This window comes from Hemiscyllium ocellatum, chromosome 15, assembly GCF_020745735.1.
Source record: "Hemiscyllium ocellatum isolate sHemOce1 chromosome 15, sHemOce1.pat.X.cur, whole genome shotgun sequence".
Lineage (NCBI taxonomy): Eukaryota > Metazoa > Chordata > Chondrichthyes > Orectolobiformes > Hemiscylliidae > Hemiscyllium > Hemiscyllium ocellatum.
Window position 1 is genome coordinate 56,327,180 of NC_083415.1, and position 24,485 is coordinate 56,351,664.

A 24,485-nucleotide genomic window follows, 5' to 3' on the forward strand; every position below is an offset into this window, starting at 1 on the left:
ATTGGAATATTGTTTATAGTTCTGGTGCAACACACTGTAGGAAGGATGTGGAGACTTTGGAGAAGGTGCAAAGGAGGTTTACCAGGATGTCTCCTGGATTGGAGTGGATTGGCTATAAGGAGAGGTCGGACAACTTGGATTGTTTTCGCTAGAGTGCTAGAGGCTGACGGATGATCTGTTAGAGGTAAATAAAATTATGAGAGGCATGGATAGGATGGATAGTCGGGATCTTTCTCCCAGGGTGGAAATGGCAAATACTAGGGAGCATAGGGTTAAGGTGAGAGGGGGGAAGTTTAAAGGACGTGTGCGAGGCAAATTTTTGTACACAGAGTGTGGTAGGTGCCTGGAACGCACTGCCAGGGGAGGTGGTAGAAGCAGATACAACAGAGACATTTAACAGGCATTTAGATAGACACATGACCAGCCTGGTATTAGAAAGATACAGACTGTGTGCAGGCAGATGGGATTAGTTTAGAATGGCATCATGGTCAGCACAGACATGATGGGCTGAAGGGTACTGCACTATACTGTTCTACATTTCATATTTCTATGTTAATCTCAGCCTAAATGTATCATCTTCTAAAAAGCGTAATTTCTTTCTGCCCAGAACAAAAGGTGAATGTTAAAGCCAATGGGCATTGCTGCACATTATTAAAGATATTTTAGTAGAAAAATAATGGTTGGTGCCAACAATGGGGAACTTCCCATTCGCACGACAGAAGTTGCATCTGTGCAGTTATAACATTACAAGCTCGTCTCTTATTCCAGTTAGAATCATTTGCAGGCTCTTGTATTTTGAGAAACAATGGGAAGGGTGACAAGGAGGCCATTTTGATTTTGTGTCGTGGTTGACACCTTTATACTCATCCTAAATTTTTCTAAGAAAAAGGTTTCTAATGCCTTCAAAACTTTGTTTTCTTTTTTCTAGATATAAGCAAAGTTATGACGGTAGTGGCACTGTATAATTACCCGTCAACATCTGATACTGAACCTGTTATTAGTGTGGGCGAGAGACTGAATGTTGTTAGCGAGTAAGTATTATTCTACGTGCGGCTGTGATGGACATGTTTTTAACTGTGCATGCAGCCGTTAACTCTTTAGAATGTGGGTAAATCATTTTATTGATTGGATTTCCCTGTGTGCCCATACATAAAATCCCAAAGGCCTCCAAACCAGAGAGACTTCTCCAATACACTTGTGGTGTGAACATTAAAGATTTCTCTTCTATCCCTGACCTCCAGCAATAGGTATCATAAATAGTTCAACTCAGATTCCTGACAGTCTGACCTTCCTGAAAATCATTGGGTTAAGGCCACTGTGCGCAAATACAATTAACCATCCTCCCCACAGAAGGGTATTTAATATCTGGAAATAAATTCTGTGCTTCTTTCCCTCCATTTTCTTTAAACACTTTCCCTTCATTGGTTGATATGAAACAATGTAGAATAGGGAAAGATCTATTTGACTATGGGTTGAGAATGATCCAGTGTAGGTGATTAAGAACTTGTTTACTTTAGCATTGCTCTGAGAAGGTAGATTAACACCGCAGGACCCTGGGGGGAGGGGTGGTTAATGGTGGAAAGTCACGTGATAACGCCTCCAGAAATGCACCCAACCTAATTTGGCAACCCATAACAAGAAGTTATTAATGCATTTACATGAAATGCTGTTGTTTGCTGTTTGAGAGGCAACATAACTTAGGGGTTTGCTACAAGTGGTGAAACAGAGAGATTCATGGAAGAGTACTGATTATAAATATCACTGTGTATTTTCCACTTTACTATGGATTGTATGGTTTAAGGGGATGAGTTAATTTGCTTCCTGTTGGAGGTGAAGTACAAACCCAAAAACGCTAAACCTTCCCTTATTATCACTGCTGTGCTGATATTCTCAAATTAGACTGCAGAATATTGTTAAGCATTGGGTATTGACCCTACCTCTGAGCCAGAAAATCTGGGTCCAGGTCACACCTCACAATTCAATGGGTAAGGAAGATGCATTCATAATGTGGCCAAACAAGTATCAATTTGTAAATCCTTTCAACATGCACCTATAAGATTGGGAGATTCCAAGTCACCCATGTGATGGGAGCAGTGGTGGCACCCCCACCATCACTGTCCAAATGTCCAGAATGACAACATACACGTCAAGATGTGTGGTATTCTTTTGTTGCGAAAATATACTTTATTCATAAAAATAGTTATTGATAAATAGACAGAGAAAGCTTCTCGTTCTGGTCTGTACAATCATTCCAATGGGGAAAAAGGAACAAACAACACATTGGAATTTCTCACAGAGTTACTGTGTAGTTGCAAATAATGATGGCATTTTTACCACACGCAGGAAATAAAATTTACATTTTAAGGCGATGAGCAAGAACTGAGCGGTTCCCCGTTTTACTTTGGCAGGAAGACTGAAACGGGTAGTCTTTCATGTTACCACGGCAACTCAGACACCCTGCAAGTGGGGTGGCGGGGAGGAAGGGGGGAAGGTTCTCGAAACTGGTACAGTCCAGCTTGCAATCCATAGTATGGGGCTCAATCCCCATTCTGACTGGGGTGGGTTTGGAAACTTACTCCTTGTTTTGTAGATCAGGCCTGCCACATAGAACTCATAAATAAGGGCTTCAGAAAATAAACTTAATTGCAATGTACTCTGTCAAATATTTGTGTTATTAAAGCAATTGGTTAATTGTAACTTAAATGATTAATGCAGTCATCTATAAGAGCCTGCATGGAATAAGATATAAAGACTGGTTGGGATCTCACATGTACTTTGAATTTGTGAAAAGCTAGCTTCTACTTAAAAGAGATTCAATTTTTGGCAAATGTGTTTAATTTTAGTGAGTTGCTTAAACACGTTCTGTTGTTGTCTGCAGGGAATGAGCATTGACACTGGGGAAACGTGCTGATTAAAATGCAAATGAAGTTAGACCAGAAGAGGCAAGAGTGGAAGTAGGCCATTCAGCCCATTGAATAGCTGATCTGATAACCCCCAACTCCACTTTCCTGCCTTCCCCCACCCCCAACCCCCAATAACCCTTGATCCCCTCAGTCAATAAAATCGTGTCCATCTCAGCCTTGAATATACTTAATAACCAGGCCTCAACAGCCCTCTGTGGTAAAGGATTCCATAGATTCACTACCTTCTCATCGCTGCCTTAAATGGGTGACCCCTTACTCTGAGAATCTGCTCTCTGTACCTAGACTCTCCCACAAGGGAAAATGGCTTTTCTGCATCTACCCTGTCAAGCCCACTAAGAATTTTGTGCGTTGCAATTAGTTCTTTTGAATGAATTTCTTTTCTGTTAAATTGTAGGGAAGGCGATTGGTGGAAAGTGGTGTCCTTGGCAACTGGCAAAGAATGTCACATCCCTTGTAATTATGCGGCAAAGGTGTATCACAGGTAAAGAGAGATCCTCATTTTCCATACACTCGACATTGTATTCATATCATTGCAGTGACAGGAAATAGTTTCAAGTTGAAAGGTTCCTGTTTCTACTGATGTAGCAGGAAAATTCTCAGCAACTACAGACCTCACTCCATTTTCCGCTGTCACATGCAATATTCAGGGTTTCTTTCGTTTTGTTCCCTTGAACAGTCACTTTCAAAATGGCCAGCATTTTCATTCTTGCAGTCAGAAGATTATGGTTTGCAGAGCTTTTCCAGAGATGAGAGTATGCTTTCTTTTATTGGTCAGAGTGTTGAGTACAGGAGTTTGGAAGTCCTGTTGTAGCTATACAGGACATTGGTTAGGCCACTGTTGGAATATTGCTTGTAATTCTGGTCTCCTTCCTATCGGAAAGATGTTGTGAAACTTGAAAGGGTTCAGAAAAGATTTACAAGGATGTTGCCAGGGTTGGAGGATTTGAGCTATAGAAAGAGGCTGAACAGGTTGGGGCTGTTTTCCCTGGAGCATCAGAGGCTGAGGGGTGACCTTATAGTGGTTTACAAAATTATGAGGGGCATGGATAGGGTAAATAGGCAAAGTCTGGAGTTGGGGAGTCCAGAACTAGAGGGCATAGGTTTAGGGTGAAAGGGAAAAGATATAAAAGAGACCTAAGGGGCTACGTTTTCATGCAGAGGGTGGTATGTGTATGGAATGAGCTGCCAGAGGAAGCGGTGGAGGCTGGTATAATTGCAGCATTTAAGAGGCATTTGTATGGGTATATGAATAGGAAGGTTTGGAGGGGTATGGGTCGGGTGCTGGCAGGTGGGACTAGATTGGGTTGGGATATCTGGTCGGCATGGACGGGTTGGACCGAAGGGCCTGTTTCCGTGCTGTACGTCTCTATGACTATAACTCTGCACAGTACTGAGGGAGTGCTTCAGAATTAGAGGCTGTGGCTTTTAAATGCAAGTCGACATAGTATGCTCAGCGTACAAAATCTTAAGTCACTATTTCAAAGGACAGTGAATAGCATATACTGTCAAATGTTTTAGACAGCCTGCAACCAACATCAAAATAACGCAGAACAGAAAAAAAAACACGAAAGAACTGCGGGTGCTGGAAATCAGAAATGCAGATTATCTGCTCATCGTTTCTATCTGTGGGATCTTACTGAGCGTACCTTGATCGCTGTGTTTCCTCTATCATAGCAATGGCTACACGTTAGAGACATAGAGAAGTTGAGAACGAGACGTCATAGTTTTAGGCTGAACAGTAGGAGATTTAAAACAGAGAAGAGAAATTACTCTCTTGAAGGGTCGTGAATGTGGTGATTCACTATCCAAGAATGCCTGGGAAGGTAGAGGAAGTCGAAACCTTACAATATATTTCGAAGAACATTTGAAATTTATTTTTGTTGTTGTGTCACCATAGTCTTACCAGACCATAGGGGCTGCTCTCTCATTAGAGACAGAAGCGACTGGTGGTGACTTAACCTGAGGGTCACCTGACCTCAGGGGAGAGAAAGCAGGTCCTTCACAGTAACCTCAAATCGGTGATGGGAATTGAACGCAGGTTTAAAAATGTGTTGCTGGAAAAGCGCAGCAGGTCAGGCAGCATCAAAGGAGCAGGAGAATCAACGTTTCGGGCATAAGCCCTTCTTCAGGAATGCTGGAATGATTCAGGAATGATTCCTGAAACGTCGATTCTCCTGCTCCTTTGATGTTGCCTGACCTGCTGCGCTTTTCCAGCAACACATTTTTAAGCTCTGATCTCCAGCATCTGCAGTCCTCACTTTCTCCTAATTGAACGCACGCTGTTAGCATCACTCTCTAAATCAACAATCCAGCCAACTGAGCTAAACCAATTCCCTGAAATATCATAACATTCAAGGGTATGGGACAAGTGCAGGAAATTGGGTTTAGCACGCCTTTAGTCGTAGTAGTATCAGTACCGACCTGATGGGCCGAAGGGCGTTTTCGGCGCTGTGTGATTCTGTGGATGCCAGGACACCAATAATATTTAAGGAGAAGGTAGACTGATTTGTAATTAGGACTGGGCTGAAGGGTGATGGGGAGCGGGCAGGAAAATGGATTGGAGGCCGAGGTGAGACCAGCCATGATTGTAATCAATGGCAGAGCAGGGTTAAGGAGTTGAATTACTTACTCCTGCGCTGAGTTTTCGTGTCCAATTCACTTTGTGATGTCCAGGGTTCATGAAAAACACAATATAAATGTGTTTCTCTGTCACCACCTCCTCAATCTGGTTGAGTTGACGTGCTGGGGAATGGCAAGACCTGACCTGGTGGGTGCTAATGTGTCATCACCAATACCATGTGTATGAATACCAGGAAATTACAGATCAGGTACAACTGACTGCGCCACTACTTTGCACCTTCTCACTTTCTTTGTTCTTTCTTCCCTCCCGCCCACAGGTGGCTGTTTGAAGGTATCAGCAGAGAGAAGGCAGAGGAACTGCTTCTGTTACCTAGCAACCGATCAGGGGCTTTCATGATCAGAGAAAGTCAGACCAGGAAAGGTAGGCAAAGGAAAAATTGTGATGAATGAACTGTACTGTCACATATATTCAGTGAGTACAATTTAACGTTTATATCTCAGGTATAAAGGAATGGAATGTCCAGCATTGCAGAAGTGAAAGCCCAGAACGTGCAACTAGGAGAAAATGAGGACCGCAGATGCTGGAGATCAGAGTCGAGAGTGTGGTACTGGAAAAGCACAACAGGTCAGGCAGCATCCGAGGAGTCGATGCTCCAGGCTTAAGCTCTTCATCAACCCTTTTATTTCTCATTCCTGATGAGGGGTTTATGCCCAAAACATCGATTCTCCTGCTCCTCGGACACTGCCTGGCCTGCTGTGCTTTTCCAGAATGTAAAATTGCCCATTTCACATTGGGCTCGTTGCCAGATTCCAGAGAACATAAGGCACAGGCCATTCGGATATCATGGCTGACCCTTAGGAAAATCCAGCAAAGGGACATTAATACTTGGACATGAACATTGCATTGCAGCTCCATTTTTTTTTAGATTACCTAAAGTGTGGAAACAGGCCTTTCGGCCCAACAAGTCCACACCGACCCTCCAAAGAGTAACCCACCCAGACCCATTCTTCCTCTGACTAATGCACCTAACACTCTGGGCAATTTAGCATGGCCAAGTCACCTGACCTGCCCATCTTTGGACAATGAGAGGAAACCCACACAAACATGGGGAGAATGCACAAACTTCACACAGCCAGAGGCTGGAATCAAACCTTGGACCCTGGTGCTGTGAGGCAGCAGTGCTAATCACTGTGCCACCGTGCCACCTGTAAGGTACATTGGGCAGTATGTGTCATTTGCAAGTTGTACTGGAATTTTCCTATGGTTTTTACCTCAACTCTGTATTCCCACTTTATACTCCTTTTTTTCCTTTCAGTGAAAATATCCCCACACTCTCTGCTAAATATATCCCTCAACTGAGCATCCACAACCCTCTATGGTAGAGAATTGTAAAAATTCACAATCCTCTGAGTGAAAGAAAGTTTCTCTTTCTCTCATTTATAAAGGGCCAATTCATTGTTGGGAGAAAGGCAAACTACTGCAGATCAAGCTGAAGCAGAGAATACTGGAGAAACTCAGCAGATCTGGCAGCTGCTTGTGGAGAGAAAGCTCATGTTTTGAGTCACTTCTTCTGAAAAAGTTACACTGCACTTGAAACATTGACAGTTTCTCTCTCCAGCACTTTCTGTTTTTATTCCATTACCAGGAGAAAAAGTAACTTTTCTGAGTAGATTGGAGTGTTAATAAAATCCCATAAAATCCCATAATATTGATAGCATAAACATGATCATAGAATCCCATCAGTGTGGAAACAGGCCATTCGGCCCACTGGATCCACATCAAGCCTCTGAAGAGCAGACCCACCCCGCTACCCTATTTCCATAGCTAATCTACCTCACCCTCACATCCTTGGATATTAGGGGGCAATTTAGCATGGCCAATCCATCTAAACTGGGCTGTGGAAGAAAACCAGAACAACTGGAGGAAACCCACGCAGACACGGGGAGAACATGTAGACTCCACACAGACAGTCGCCCGAGCCTGGAATTAAATCCAGGTCTCTAGCGCTGTGAGGCAGTAGTGCTAACCACTGAGCCACCGTGCCGCCCTTAAGATCATGACTTATTTATAATCATCAGTCTCTGTCACAGCTAAAATGTAATAATTAAACCAGTGCTAACACCAGCACGTGTTGTTTATTCCATTCCATGCTGGCTTTGCCTCTCATTCTTCTGTATTCCAAGAACAGGCCTAACCTACTCAGCCTCATCTCATAAGGCAGTCCCTCCCTATAGTTACAGTGCCATCTTAGGTGCAAAGAAATAAAATGTCCAGAACATAAAATTGTCCGTTCCAACCTAGTGAACTTTCTCTGGCCTGCCTCCGATGCCTTTCCTTTTGTCAGCAGTGGTTTTTACCTGCCCAGTGCCAGGGCAAGGGAGCAGGTCTCAGGCCTACCTCAGCTGGAATGGGCATTAAACCATCGCTACTGGCGCAATTCTGAAGCATATACTATAAAACTGAATTAACCACCTTGACCATAGCATGTGAAATTAATAGTAAATAAATGAAAGCAAAATATGTAAATGCTAACAAATCAGTAAGTATTTATCCTCTGAGACAGCACGAGGAAGTCACATGGTTAAACTACTGTATGAGGGCAGACATAGCATTGATGCCTTTATCAGTACAGAGTGTCCTGTGTATTAAACAGATCTGTACACTTTTACACATTGATACAATCAACGTGTTACTAGCTTCTTTGAAAGATTGCATCTGTAAAGTGAAAAACTCGAGTACAGAATGCAGAGGGGGAAACTCTTTCATGTCTGATAAGAAACATTTGCAAAATTATTGCTCAAGAAATCTTTTTGGGGACAATTTACTTATTGCTTGCTTATGTTTATTAATAAGTGTATTTTTTCACTAAAAATCTCAGCAGCAAATTAATCAGAACCAGAAAACTAGTAGGCATCCAAAGCTAAACGTCAAAAAATATTACCATGACATTTAGAAAATAATAAAACTGACTCATTAATTAGTTTCTGTTTCTAAAGTGAGCCAAGTCCTAGATGTTCTCATTCGTTTACACTTTCTGTACCCTTCAAAGGCTTGTACTGAATTAATCAGTAAGATCTGAACAATAAAGTTCATCAGCTGTGGGTCAGTCAGTATCACTCACATCTCTCTGCCAGCAGTGGGTTAAGTGTTTAATTCCCATTGAATCCACACCAACCCTCTGAAGAGCATCCTACCCAGACCCACCCCGCTACCCTATTGCCATGGCTGATCCACCTCACCCTCACATCCTTGGACACTATGGGGCAGTTTAGCATGGCCAATTCACCTAACCTGTACATCTTTGGACCCATTCCCAGATTTGAGTCAGTCAAGGTACTCAGTGCAGTGCAGTACTGGGGGAGTGCTGCACTATCATTGGTACAGTCAGTCGGAGGGTACATGAAAGAGAATCTGCACCAGCCCTCTCATTTGGATGTAATAGATCCCACCTTGCTATTTCAAAAAATAACAGGGGACTCATTCCTGGTACCCCAGCTAATATTTATCGTTCACCCAGCATTGCTAAAACGGATTATCTAGTCATCATCACACTGTGTATAGGAGCTTACTGTTTGCAAACTGGCTGCTACATTTCTTACATTTATAACAGTGACTACACCACGAAAACTCTAATTACATTGTTGTGAGCATTCTGTGGTCGGGGGAAGGACCTGTACAAATGCAGGTCTTTCTTAGAATTGTCTCAGCGATAATCACCATACTATATTTTTAAACCAACATTGCAAATAGAAATGTACACCACATGGACGGCAGGAATGTGGAACTCACAAATACAGAAATTGGTTTGAAACCACTTCATAGATGGGCTCTGTATAAAGCCAACAGTAAGATCTGCCTTAGAAAATAACACAGCACATGAAGCTGGCATTCATGCTGAACAGCTGTTCTGATCAGCGTGGAGGTACTTATCACACTTCAGTTATTAACTGTGAACAAGTATACTTCAAAATTGGTCACAAATTAGTTTAAGGTGTTATTCTACTGAAATGAACAACTCTATTGTTCTACAACCCTAACCTTGCTGAAGTAAGAGTCCACAGTTACACGGTGGGCAGCCCTTGCCCTGCTGAGTTATCAGCTGCACTAGAATACAGCTTTTGACACCAGAAGTCTACAAAGTTTAATTTAATTTGGCAACGTAAGGATTAAAATACAAGTACTGATAATTCAATCCCAGGTACAGTTAGTAGATACTTTTACTCCAGAGAGTACAACTGTAATGTTCTCAAAATATTTTTATAGGAATGAACAAAATAAAACTCAGAAAGTGATAAAGTTTGGTGTGCAAATCTGAAGTGTGAAAAAGCTCCCCCTCCCAGAGATGATAAAGAAAGGAAGCCAGATAAAAGTCCTCTGTCAGTGTAAGATGCTGGCTGGCAGGTGTTTATCAGCATCGGATGGTAGTGCCTGTCAGACCGCACTCCCCTGAGCAGGAGGCATGAGGTGTCAACCAAGAACGACGGCCACAGGTGACAGGAAGCTGAATCCTCAGACCACCTTCTGGAGGCTGCATTGTCGAGTACCACATCCATCCTTTCACAGATGCGTGTGGCTAACCCATTAACCCTTCCACTGCTGCAACAAGACTACCATGTCATTTCAATATCTGGCGATGGAAGGCCTGGTGTGCAAATGGGTTATATGCAAATAAAACCCTTGGGTTTATGTCATGTGAGTGAATCTAACACACTTTACAGCCCTCAAGGTACTGTTTTGAAGTGTAGTTGGTGTTTATTGGGCTCCCGAGGGATCAGGAAATGGAAGACCAGAAGTTTGTTATAGAGACTTAGAGATGTACAGCACGGAAACAGACCCTTCGGCCCAACTTGTCCATGCTGACCAGATATCCTAAATTAATCGAGATCCATTTTCCAGCATTTGGCCCACATCCCTCTAAACCCTTCCTATGCATGTATCCATCCAGATATTTTTAAAATGTTGTACCAGCCTCCACCACTGGAGGTGTACATCCGCCTTCCTTTCAGAAAGTTACTCTTAAACATTTTCCACCATTCTTCCAGACACTGTGTTCCAGATTGTAACATTGAACTATGTCAAACAATGTAATTCCTATATATACAATATATACAGATATACTTGTTTTCATGTCATTGTAATATTATATAATTCCTGCACTTGTCTTTCCAAGTTGGAATTGAAGATTGAGAAAAGGATATTGTGGTAGTCCTAAGTACTCCCTGACTCATTCCTGTCTTACAGTTCCGAATGTTCATGGTCCCTTCTCTTGTTTCCTCAGGTTCCTATTCATTGTCTGTTCGCCGATCCAACAATGCATCATGGGATTCCATCAAACACTACCGCATTCATCGCTTACCCAATGGCTGGTTCTACATCTCCCCTCGGCTCACTGTCCCATCCCTGCACGATATGGTGGATTATTATTCAGGTACACCTCACACAAACTCTCAAAGCAGGTGCGATTTTTCCAAGTTTTCGTGCAGCTGATATCAGTGGTGAAAGTGAAGGGAGTTAGACATTTGTAAGTGAAGTAACTCCTCAGAGGCCTGTATCCCATCACCTAGGCCCCCTTTATTTTATGTGGAGAGTCCTTGATGTTGATCCAGCTCCCTTAGAGCCAGCTCTCAGCGTGAGCAGAACCTCTCGCACTCCTGTTTATTCTCTTTCTTTATTTATTTCTCTTTTTTCTTTTTTCTTTTTTTTCTTTTCACTTTTTTTAATTTAACCCCCACACTACCGTCTAACTGCAGTAGTGCTTATTTTTTCCCCAGCACCCATGGTGTGTGTGTGTGCAGTGTGAGACACAGTGAGAGACACAAGGTGCATGAATCTTTATTCAATTTCCACCACCAGGAAGATAGGAAAACACTCGAGTGGCCAGTGGCAAGCAGTGCCCTTCACAAAAGGCAATGCTGTGTGATCAAACAGTGAAGGGGAGGGCAGGGATTAAATCAAAATAAAGTTGGAGGGGGAGACACTCCTGTTTATATCTGTCAGCCAGGGCTCCCTGATTGGATCAGGTTAACAGTCCCAATCAGGGAACTCATATTCTATGCGGTCCACTTCAGTAAGAGGTTAGATTTTAGGGGGTTTGGAAACTGGAGCAAGTGACAGGTATGAAGACAGGCAAGGCTATGAATGTTTAATGGACCAATCAGATAACAGAAGACAACCCAAGATTCACAACTTTTAATAATTCAGCACAAGTCAGCCTCCTGTCTGGATACTTTACTTTCTTAGATTCCAACCCCCTACACGGGGAAAACCCAGGTTTTTATTTGCAAAATTAGCAATTTCCCATTACCAGGGGCATTGAAACCCTACCTTTTTATTTCATAAAACGTCTGAAAACCCAGTTCTTTACTTTTGAAGTCCCCACCAATTTATCAATGCATCCTATTAACAACTAACAACATTAAACACCAGGAGTGGTGTGACAATAACAGCAAAAAAAGAGGAGGGATTAAATCAAAATAATGCTGAAGGGGGCAATAATGTATTTTATCCCCTGAAAACCCAGCTCTATTCTTTTTACAAGCCACCAACAACTCACCCAAATAATCGACGAAACAAACAATGAACAAGTGCTAACCCCTAGGCCATGCAACAATAACAAACAGAGTCATACAGCACGGAAACAGACTTCGTTCAGGCTGATCAAGTTTCCCAAACTGAACTCACCCCATTTGCCTGCATGTGACCCATATCCCTCTAAACATTTCCAAGTCGAAATGTCCTTCAAAAGTTGTAACTGAACTTGCATCTATTATTTCCTCTGGCATCTCATTCCATACACGCACCACTCTCTGTGTGGAAAAAGTTACCCCTCAGGTCTTTTTTAAATCTTTTCCCTCTCACCTCAAACCTATGCCCTCTAGTTTTGAATTCCTCTACGCTAGGGAAAAGACCTTGGCTATTCACCTCATATATGCCCCTCAGGATTTTATAAATTTCTTTAAGGTCACCCCTCAACCTCCTAAGCCCCAGGGAAAAGAGTCCTGGCCTATCCAACTTCTGCTCCATTTTCAAAGCACTATAGACATAGAGCATTACAGCGTAGTACAGGCCCTTCGGCCCTCAATGTCACGTCAACCTGTGGAACCAATCTGAAGCCCATCTAACCTACACTATTCTATTTTTGTCCATATGTCTATATGCCTACCCAATGACCCATTTTGGTCCAATGACTATATACCTGAACTCTTTGGGATCCCTTGGGAATCTCTAAGATCATCCAATTTTACTCTATTGTACATCCCTGGCAATTGTACTTTCAGCCCCAGAGCTGAAGGAAGGGAAGGTATTAGAGTATAGATTACTTACAGTGTGGAAACAGACCCTTCGACCCAACAAGTCCACACCGACTCTCCGAAACGCAACGCATCCAGACCCATTCCCCTACATTTACCCCTTCACCTAACACTACGGGTAAATTTACATGGCCAATTCACCTAACCTGCACAGCTTTGGACTGTGACGGGAAACCAGAGCACCCGGAGGAAACCCACACAGACACAGGGAGAATGTGCAAACTCCAGACAGACAGTTGCCTGAGGCGGGAATTGAACCCAGGTCTCTGGCGCTGTGAGGCAGCAGTGCTAACCACTGTCCAGAGATACCAGAGGAGATTAAATTATCTCCCTCCCCATATTGGAGGGGGAGATAGAACAGTCCAGCCCCTGCTGTGTGTATCTTAGTCTAAATGCCAAACCCCGCTCTTATACCTATACCCATACTTCTAATAAAAAGAACAATGAACAAGTACCACCCACCAGAGGCACTGCAGCAGTAACAAAATGCAAAAGAGGGAGAGATTAAATTACAATTGTGTTAGTGTGGGAGCAGTTACATGTTCTAGCTTCTGAGGTACCTACATCTGGTTAAATGTCCCCCAACACCAACCCACTCAGGGCTGTTATGACGCACTTCTGGAGCAGGAGGGACTTAAACCTGTGCCTCCTGATTCAGAGATTGGGACACTATCACTACACCATTGACCAGTTCTTCTCTTGTAATCCTCATGCCCAGAATTTGATTAGATTACTTACAGTATGGAAAAGGCCCTTCGGCCCAACAAGTCCACACCGACCCGCCGAAGCGCAACCCACCCATACCCCTACATTTACCCCTTCACCTAACACTACGGGCAATTTAGCATGGCCAATTCACCTGACCCGCACATCTTTGGACTGTGGGAGGAAACCGGAGCACCCGGAGGAAACCCACGCAGACACGGGGAGAATGTGCAAACTCCACACAGTCAGTCACCTGAGTCAGGAATTGAACCCGTGTCTCTGGTGCTGTGAGGCAGCAGTGCTAACCACTATGCCACCGTGCCGCCCATGAGAACATTAGCCTTGACCTCTGGATTACTGATCCAGTGACATTACCACTACGCCACCATCATTCCTTCGGTCAATCCGTTCAGCGATGTTATTATATGACTCTTGAGCAGGTCGGCCTTGAAGCCGGATCTCCTGGCTCAGATATAAGGTCACGATCACTGCAAGAGTCCCCTCTTCTATACAAACTCAATGAGCATTTCCTGATCTCAGTTAACCCTGAAGCTGATCTGGTTCACCCTGAAAGGGACCTGCATTTTTAACATTGCCAATGGAGCGATCAGAAGACAGAGAGGTAGCTCTTAAATTGGGATGTCTTGGGCTGGCACGGAAGGTAGGTCGCAGAGTATAGATGTTGAGAAGGACCTGGCGCCGTTTTGGTTGCAGGCGCCGGAGTTTATGGATGAGGTGAAGTTTACGGAAGATTCAAGCTAGGAAGGCTGGTGGGTCAACCGGGGAAAGCCTGTGAGTTGGTCACTTGGAAAATATATACCTGTTTATTTAGCTTTTCTTCTGATAGTGGGCTTGGTTTGTATCAGAGCCTCTTGCAGATTTTGCTGACTCTCCATTCTCTGTGCCCCCTCTGCAGAATGTGGTGAGGGACTGTGCTGCACTTTGAAGGAGCCTTGTCACATCCAGGGACCTCGCGTGGCCCAGCAACATCACCCAGACCCCATCATGGTGCAGAATCCTCAGCTCAACTGGAACGAAGTGGACAGGTATGAAGCATGCAGACTCCAGTTACATCATCAACAAGCATCCACCTCCAACATGCAGCCAATGTGAAGGAGGGGTAAAAAACAATGAGGGGCACATGACAGAGTAGGAGAATACAGCTGGACAATGAGCCAGCTGGGTTTTTTGACCAGCGAAGCCTCGATGGGTCGAAGGAGCCTTTTTCTGTGTTGTAGATCTCTGTGGCTGTGTGGTAGGATTGCAATCCAGAGGTTTGTCATTGGCAGGAGGTGGGAGAGAGGTGGGGCTGTAGGAAAGGGGCAGGATGGTGAATATGGGAGGAATGGAGTGGAGACACAACCCTCAGGTGGTGAAGGCACAGAGCGGAACATTTCCAATGCTTGCAGAGAGATGTCCTCATGGAGCTGTAAACTGGCCTATTATTAGGGCAAAAACAATGGCCCAGTGCACACAAACCCCTGTGTCTTCCCTGAAGTCTGTGTGTGCATGTGTTAGTGTGTGTGTGTATGTGCATGTGTCAGTGTGTGTGTGTGTGTGTGTGTGTGTGTGTATCTGTGTGTGCGTGTGTGTTGGTGTCTGTGTGTGTGTGTCTGTCTGTCTGTGTCTGTGTGTGCGTGTGTGTATGTGGGTGTCTGTGTGTGTGTGCGTGTGTGTGCGTGCTTGTGTGTGGGTGTCTCTCTGTGTGTATGTGTGTGTGTGTGAGTGTGTGTGTGTGGGTGTGTGTATATGTATGTGTGTGTGCATTAGAGTAATCCTGGAAGTTCTTGTCCTGCTGGAATGCTCATTATCCATTTCCTTCTCTTCTAGCTCTGTTTTGATCAGTGACAACAAGGAGTCGGGAGAGGAGTCACCCGTCAGCATGGGTCTACGTGAAGCCATCAACTCTTACTTGTTCATGACAGAGGAGATGGACCTCGATAAGATGAGTGACAAAACAACACGTTTGAAAACACTGCAAGCCCGATTACAGAGCAGCCAGCGACATGTTAACCTTAACACGGTGGGGAATCTCGGTCACCTCAACTTCAACTCAGCTGGACTTTAACCCCAAAACGAGAAGAACTCAGGGGGGTGGCTGGTGTGGACATCACTGTATTGCCTTTAAGTTATTTGCTGTGGTCAGTTAAGCTGCACTTTGTTCCTTTTTGTTGTTCTTTTTATTTAGGTGAATGGGTCATGTGGCCCATTGCTCTCAGTGTTACACTATCGAGGACAGGTTTAACTAAGGTTGCTGGGTCGAGCTGGATATATTCGGAATGGTTTCATCAAGTCGGAGTTATCATGCTCAGACCCAGTCAAACATCCCTCTTTTCAGCCCCATCTCCAGTGTTGTTTTGTTCATTCACGGGATGAGGGTGACCCCAGCTGGGCCAGCATTTCTTGCCCATTGCTGGTTGCCCTCGAGAAGGTGGTGGTGAGCTGCCGTCTTGATTCACTGGTGTAATTGCGCTGTGCTCACCCTCCCATGCCACAAGGGAGAATGTTCCAGGATACTGACCCAGTGCCAGTGAAGGAATGGCGATACATTTCCAACTCAGGATGGTTCCCAGGTCCGAGTTGAGGCATGGCTCGGGTCACCTGAAGCACTCCATCCACCTACTACGGTGGCTTCAGTTTACACTGCAGAACCTGCTGCTGGTCTCTTGGTAAAACTTACCCCATTTTTTTCCTCCATCATGGCTGATTTTGCACCCTGTCCCAATTTCACTTTACGTTGCCGTTAATCAACAAAGAGCAATATTCGGAGAAAGTGAGGACTGCAAATGATGGAGATCTGAGTCAAAAGGTGTGGCACTGGAAAAGCACAGCCGGTCAGGCAGCATCCAAGGAGCAGGAGAATCAACATTTCAGGCATAAGCTATGCTTGAAACATCGACTGTCTTGCTCCTTAGATGCTGCCTGACTGGCTGTGTTTTTCCAGCACCACACGTTTTAACAAAGAGCAATATTTGGTTGGTGTGAAACTGGCATTCCATTTAATCCTGTGAGATCACTCCCAGCAAGTTTGCTCTAAAACTCCCCCCACTCCCGTCTCAAAAAGATGCTGCTTTTTGAGGCAAAGTTTTGAGGTGGAGACTTTTCCCTTCAAAAGCCAAAGCCAGATTTTCTTCTGGCACTTCTGAACCTTGTTTAAGTCAATGCCGAAAACATGGGGGTTAAGAGAGTAAAAGAGTTGGGTTTCTAGCAATGTTTTAAAGAAGGGAAACAGGAGATGGAGAGCTGCTGGGAGGGAATTGCTCTTCTTAAGGCCAGGCACAGCCATCAGAAATGGAAGTTTTCGTACATTGGAGGAAAGCAAGATGCCAGCGTTAGATGAGAAGAAATATTTCAGAGGAAAGGCCAGGGGGAGATTTGAAAATGAAGAAGAGAATTGCTCAACTTGGAACATCAATTTATACAGCAATTCTTGTAGTCCTTTCCTAATATCCTCTTGCTGGGACACCACGGCTTGAAAATTGCCATGATTTGGAGATACCGGTGTTGGACTGGGGTGTGCCAAGTTAAAAATCAACCACCTGATGAAGGAGCATCGCTCCGAAAGCTAGTGCTTCCGATTAAACCTGTTGGACTTTAACCTGGTGTTGCGTGATTTTTTAACTTTGAAAATTGCCACAATCTCCTTGTGAGGAGCAAAGAGTGTAAAGGCAGTCCCCAGTTTTGGGTCTCCAGCCATTGTGCCCAACGAGATCACCCCTCAAAAACCAGCTCTCCCCACTTTTTCAACAAGAGCTATCCAAATACCCTTCCATTTCCATTCTCCATCATGTGTCTATCTAGCTTTGCCCTTGACTGAATCTGCTATTCACTGCATCTCGTCCATGTGGTTGATAATTTTATTCTAACTACTCGCGGGGGAAAATATATTTGTTGGATTCCTTTGTCAGTTCGATTAAAAAGCAAATCTGTGCTGGCTGTGAACTTGTGGATGAGTGGGAAAATGTCATAAGGGTAAGGAATGAGCTATTACAATGTGACCAGTTCCTTGTAATTGATATCATTTAGTGGTGACATGGGTCGGAAATATGTTTATGCATCAGGTCCTAGGATCAGATTGCAGCTTTTGTAACAAAACTGCAAAGCAAGCAAAAAGGAACCTCGTGCCCCTTTGTGATCTCGATCACAGACCTTGCTTCCTGTAGAACATCTAGTTCACAGGAACTTGAGACAGCTGTCTGGTCACCGAATGGAAAATTTCACCAGCATTGGCCTTATGCAGTATCGTATCCAGCTCTTGGAAAAGGCATGAGGTCGCAAACTAAAGTAGACCCATAACAATGGGCTAATCAGAGCTGAGATCAGATAGATATCGAGATTGTAACGCAATCATAATTGTGAAAAAGAATTGAATAATCTCTGACTTGCATGAAACTGTGCAAAATGCAAGTTGTCTCAATCCATCATCTGCACTTGAGAGGAAGTGCCAAAGATGTGCACACCATTTCCATGGAGTGTGACTGAGCATTCCAGGGACTTGGAAAAAGGAAGTCTTTTGGGTTGAAAGCCAAAATGAAAATACACAGCTCACAATATGTGTCTTAGCTTTCTTTAAGGTGTGTTCCCACTGAGCAACACCCTGGGACACAGGGAGTGTCTGTCCTATCAAGAGTTAATTTTTACATGTTAGTAGTTGTGAATGCCAAATGGTTTCCAACATTTGAAGTTGTGTAGTCCATTGGAGTTGCATGAGAATGGAGTTAACAGTTTGGTCCATTGGAAATATTTGGATTTGCAACTAAGTCCAGTGCAACTAAATGCAAATAAATGCAATAATATATTTTATCGAAGAGGAAATGATCTGTGTTCTTGGAATTGCTGGCATCAGAAAGGTGTGCTGGCTCAGAGGAAATCAAAAAAACCTGGACTCAAGCAAAGATAGTGCTGTATAATTTATTTGACAAATTCATGGTGTAAAAGTATTTTACTTTGTTACTTTGTTATTGTGAATAAATCAAACTTGGTAATAACGTTACTGCATTGTGTCTCATTCGGTGGTATACAGTGTTCCGTTCATTAAGGAGCTACAAGCCACATTAAAAGCATCAGATGAACACTATTCAATATAAGGCAAAAGTGAGGACTGCAGATGCTGGAAACCAGAGTTTAGATCAGAGTGGTGCTGGAAAGGCACAGCAGGTCAGGCAGCATCCGAGGAGCAGGTACATCGACGTTTCGAGCAAAAGCCCTTCATCAGGAACTCAGATTTGTTGCAGTCATTCACTCACCACTGCCTTCTCAAGGGCATTTAAAAACGGGCAAGAAATGCTGGCCCAGCCAGCGATGCCCACATCCCATAAACAAATAAAAGAAAATAACAAAAGACATTTCAAGAATGAAATTGGTTGGTGCACATTATCAGTTGTCAGATTAGTTTAGGGGGAAAGAAAAGGTGCCTAGGCCAAGACATTAGAGAACCTCAGATGGCACCTCATGGAATGAGGGGTTCTATAAATGCAAATCTTTCTTTGTGTTGCTTTTAATTAAGTTTTTATTTTAATTTAGAGAAGGAAGGAAGGATATATAAGTTTTATTGCATGATAGAGAATATGGAAGAAATCATTTTGTTTGTTTTTCATTCATTTTGTTCATTATTTGTATGTCTGCAAACATTTTATTTAAAGAGAACAAGGAAATATTGTCATGTAACAAATAGTTAAACAAAGAGGTAATTGGAGTTAATTGATGAATTAATTGATTGGGTAGGAACAAATAGGGAACTCTGCTGCTCCTTACTGTTGATGGTCTGCATTCCCTTAATGGGCTTAGCATGTACATTAATCAATTGGAAAATAGGAATGATTTACTGGTGGTGTTTAACAGATAAAAAAAAAACACAGGTGATTTGGTGATGGAGGCAAAAAAAAGTTCAGTTATGTGGATGAACATTTCTGGATGTTTCACTAGTCATCCTTCTCAGAGGTTCTATTACACACCTCCAGAGCAGGTGGGACTTGAACCCTTGGTTCAGAGGTAGAAAACTACCACTATGCTACAACAGGCACTTTTGGATATTAAATAAAATGGAGAACAGATGGACCGTTAAGGAACCAAAGAAGCTGCATGCAAGACTCACGTACTCCAGAGGGGTGTAATAATGTCCCTCTGAATAGGTTGGTCATAAAATATAGAAGCTCTTTTAATAAAGAAAGACTAACTGGGGGGGAGGTTGTAGGATAATGGTAATGTCACTGAACTAGTTGTACAAAGTTCAAGCTACTGTTCTAACAGAACGAAAGATAAAATAAATAAAGAAAGAAATAATATTAGCTAGAATCACAGAGCTGTACAGCATGGGAAACAGACCCTTCGGTCCAACTTGTCCATGCTGACTAGATATCCTAAATTCATCTTCTCGCCTTCGTCAGCATTTGGCCTCTATCCCTCGAAACCCTTCCTATTCATATACCCATCCAGGTGCCTTATAATGTTGTAATTGTATCTGACTCCACCACTTCCTCTGGCAGCTCATTCCACACACACACACACCTTCTGTGTGAAAAGGTTGTGCCTTGGGCCCCTTTTATAACTTTCTCCTCTCACCTTACACCTATGCCCTCTAGTTTTGCACTTCCCTACCCTGGGAAAAAAGCCTTGAGTATTCCCCCTCCCATTGCTCCTCATGATTTTATTAACTTCTCGAAGAACACCCCATAGCCTCCGACACTCCAGAGAAAACAGCCCCAGCCTGTTCAGCGTCTCCCTATAACTCAAACCCTCCAATCCTAGCAATGTCCTTGTCAATCTTTTCTGAACCCGTTCAAGTTTCATAACATCTTTCTAATAGCAGGGAGACCAGGATTGAATATAGTATTCCAAAAGTGGCCTAAAATCATCGCCCTGTACAGCTGTAACATGGCATCTTAACTCCGATACTCAGTGCAATGACCAATAAAATCAAGCATACCAAATGATTTCTTCACCACCTTGTCTATCTGTGACTCAACGTCAAGGAACTACGAACCTGCACTCCAAGGTCTCTTTGTTACCCAGGAGCTTACCATGAAGTGTATAGGTCCTGCCCTGATTTGCCTTTCCAAAATGCAACACCTCACATCTATCTAAATTAAACTCCATCTGCCACTCCTCGGCCCATCGGATCAAGGTCCCATTGTACTTCTTCACCATCCAATTTTGGTGTTATCTGCAAACTTCCTAATCAATACTCCTATGTTCGTATACAAATGTTGAAAAGCAGTCAACCCCCCACCAATCCCTGTAGAAAACCACTGGTGACAAGTGTCCAGTCCAAAGAGTGACCATCCAACACCACCATCTGCCTCCTACCTTCAAGCCAATTTTGTATCCAAATGGCTATCTCTCCTTGGATTCCGTGTGATCTAACCTTGCTAACCAGTCTACCATGTGGAGAAAGTGAGGACTGCAGATGCTGGAGATCAGAGCTTAAAAATGTGTTGCTAGAAAAGCACAGCAGGTCAGGTAGCATCAAAGGAACAGGAGAATCAACGCTTCGGGCATAAGCCCTTCTTCAGGAAAGATGCCCAAAACGTCGATTCTCCTGTTCCTTCGATGCTGTCTGACCTGCTATGCTTTTCCAACAACACATTTTTAAGTCTACCATGTGGAACCTTGTCAACTGTTTTGCTAAAGTCCATACATGACACCGGTCTGCCTTCATCAATATTCTTTGCTAGTTCTTCAAAAAATTCATCAAGTTAGTGAGACATGATTTCCTTTGCACAAAGCCATGTTGACTATCCCTAAACAGTCCTCGCCTTTCCAAGTACATGTAAATTCTGTTCCTGTGATCCCCTCGAACAACTTACCCACCACTGATGTCAGGCTCACCTGTCTATACATTCCTGGCATTTCCTTACCACCTTTCTTACATAACAGCACCACATTAGCCAACCTCCAGTCCTCACTGGAAGATTATCAATGGCTATCGATGATACAAATATCTCAGCAAGGGGCACAGTCTTCCTTCCCTAGCTTCCCACAAAGTTCTGGGATACATCCGATCAGGTCCCAGGGATTTATCCACCTTAATAAGTTTGAAGATGTCCAGTACCTCTTCTTCTGTAACATGGACACTTCTCAATATATTAATCAAAAACACTATTTATTCAAATACTAGGTAGTTAATAAACTCTATCAACAAAAAAAGGTATTTTTGGTTTTTGTCTCACTGACTGACTGTTTATTTCTCCAAGTTCCCTAGCTTCCATGTCCTTCTCCACAGTAAATACTAACACAAAATGCTCGTTTAGCATCTCACCCATCTCCCGTGGTTCTACGCATGGACAGCCTTGCTGATTTTTAAGGGACCCTATTCTCTCCCTAATTAATCTCACCCTTAAAGTATTTGTAGAATTTCCTTGTGGATACTCCTTAACCCTATTTGCCAATGCTATCTCATGCCCCCTCCTGATGACCCTGTTGAGTATACTCCTATTGCCCTTATACTTCTTGAGGGATTCATTCCTGTCTGTACCTGTCATATGCTTCCTTATTTTTCTTGACCAGAGCCTCAATTTCTCTACTCAGCCAGCATTCCCTACACCTGCTAGCCTGACCCCTTACACTGACAGGAACATACTGCTTCTGCACTCTTGTTATCTCATTTTTGAAGGCTTCCCAATTTCCAACTGTCTCTTTACCTGCAAAAGCCTCCCCCAGTCAGCTGTTGAAAGTTCTTGCTGAATGCCGTCAAAATTGGCCTTACTCCGATTTAGAAATCTAACTTATGGATCTGTTCTAGTATTTTTTATTCATTGGTGGGATGTGGGTGTTGCTGGCTTGACCAACTTATATTGCCCGTCCCTAGTTGCCTTTGAGAAGGTGGGGGGGAGCTGCCTTATTGAACCGCTGCTGTCCATCTGCTGTGGGTTGACCCACAATACCCTGAGGGAGGGAATTATGGGATTTTGACTCAGCGACAGTGAAGGAACGGCAATATATTTCAGGTCAGGATAGTGAGTGGCATGGAGAGGAACTTGAAGGTGGTGGTGTTCCCATGAATCTGTTGCCCTTGTCCTTCCAGATGGAAGTGGTTGTGGGTTTGGAAGGTGCTGTCTGAGGATCTTTGGTGATATTCTGCAGTGCATCTTGTAGATGGTACACACTGTTGCTACTGAGCATCGGTAGGGGAGGGAGTGGAAGCTGTGGATGTAGTGCCAATCAAATGGTCCCTTTTGCTCTTTCTCTAGTAGATTCATCCACATACTAAATGTTGTACAAACACTCAACAAATTCCTCTCCGTCCAAGCCATTTATGGCAGTCCCAGTGTATGTTTTGAAAGTTAAACCCCCCACCATGACTACCCTATTATTCTTACAGATATTCGAGATCTCCTTACAAAATTGCTTCTCAATTTCCCGCTGACGATTGGGGTCTATAGCACAATCCCGATGAAGTGATCATCCCTTTCTTATTTCTCAGTTCCACCCAAATAACTTCCCTGGACGTACTCCTAGGAATATCCTCCCTAAGTACAGCAGTAATGCTATCCCTTATCAAAAATGCCACCCACCCCCCAACCCCCCTCTCTTGCCCCCTCTCTATCCTTCCAATTGCATCTGTAGCCTGGAACATTAAGCTACCAGTCCTGTCCATCCCTGAGCCATATCTCTGTAATTGCTATGATAGCGCAGTCCCATGTTCTCAACCAATGGCTGAGTTCATCTATCTTATCTGTCAGGCCTCTTGCAATGATTAGTTAAATTGGTGGTGGTCTATTCAAAACACTAGAGAGTTAATAAACTCTTATCAACAAAGGAAGGTATCTTTGGCTTTTGTTTCACTGAAACTCGACCGATAGGGGACCAGAGTTTATTACTGAAACGGAGTTGGCACCTTCGGTGCATCTATAATCTCTGCACGTTCTGTGATATTTTTGACCAAAGGTTCTCCCTTGTTTTCTTCAGCGTCCATTGATCCTTGCTGGTTACCAAGGCATAGGCTGGTTCGCTGATGGTGGCTGTTCTTTAACTACGAACTTGCATTGATAGGACACTCAAGCTTGGACAAAGAGCCAATCAAATCTGCATTACCAATTGACTCCCTAACAGTAGTCACTAACTTGTGATTGGGGGAGAAAAGTCTTGAACAGCAACATAAATTGCTGGCAAGACTCAGCAAGTCTGGCAGCATCTGTGGAAAGAAATCAGAGTTAATATTTTGAGTCCAGTGACTGATGAATTCTGACAGATATTCCATCTGGTTGGACAATATTTCACTTACCAGACGTCATTACTTACCTCACACATTCAAGATGTATTTCGCAATTACTTTCCTGTGTCAAGCAGAAAGAACTTGATAGTTTCATCATAAGTGTGGAAATATGGTACAGAAACCGTCTCCACCATTGTAACATCCCACACATGTGACGAACCTCGAATTTTATAAGCCACATGATTATGTGATTTCTCCCTCTCCCCACTGCCCTTAAATCAGTCTAGCTACTTAAAGGTTACAGCCATAAGCAGAACATGTGGGCGGAAATTTGTGAAATGTGACAAAAATAGATGATTAATCAGTACTTAAAGGAGAATATCGCTTTGAATGTTCCACTTGACAGTGAGAAGGATATTATCGATGGTGAATAACATGCCTCTGCACTTTGAACAGTCAACATCAGATTACCAGGTCAGATCAAATGACCAGATACTCAAACCTCTATGGAAATGATCTAACAGCGATCGATAGTTGTGTAACTTAACTAACAATCTAGAGACCAGGGTTAATAAACCTGACATGGTTTGAGAATTTGAATTCAGTTTATTCATAAATCTGGACATGAAAAATTCGACTCCGTTAAAGTCACCATGAAAAGATTGTAGAGGGTTTACCTGCCAACTTAAAGCCAGCAGAGTATTCAAAGACAAAGAACACTTATAGCCCAGGAAGAGACCCTTCGCCCCTCCAAGCCTGAGCTGATCCAAATCCACTGTCTAAACCTATTCAGTACTTGAGAAGGGTCACTG

At 43.4% G+C, this 24,485-nt stretch overlaps 1 protein-coding gene across 1 annotated transcript in view; it reads left to right on the forward strand.

The window, feature by feature from the left end:
* The window catches only part of LOC132822796 (src-like-adapter 2), a 37,147-nt gene extending 18,704 nt beyond the window's left edge, over positions 1-18,443 (forward strand). Inside the window, exons 3-8 of the mRNA XM_060836148.1 lie at positions 929-1,031; positions 3,319-3,405; positions 5,822-5,925; positions 10,784-10,933; positions 14,437-14,566; positions 15,351-18,443. Of these exons, the coding sequence (XP_060692131.1) occupies positions 929-1,031; positions 3,319-3,405; positions 5,822-5,925; positions 10,784-10,933; positions 14,437-14,566; positions 15,351-15,588 (812 nt within the window). The 3' untranslated portion in view covers positions 15,589-18,443. The remainder of the gene's footprint in view (positions 1-928; positions 1,032-3,318; positions 3,406-5,821; positions 5,926-10,783; positions 10,934-14,436; positions 14,567-15,350) is intronic.
* Positions 18,444-24,485: the final 6,042 nt, after the last annotated feature.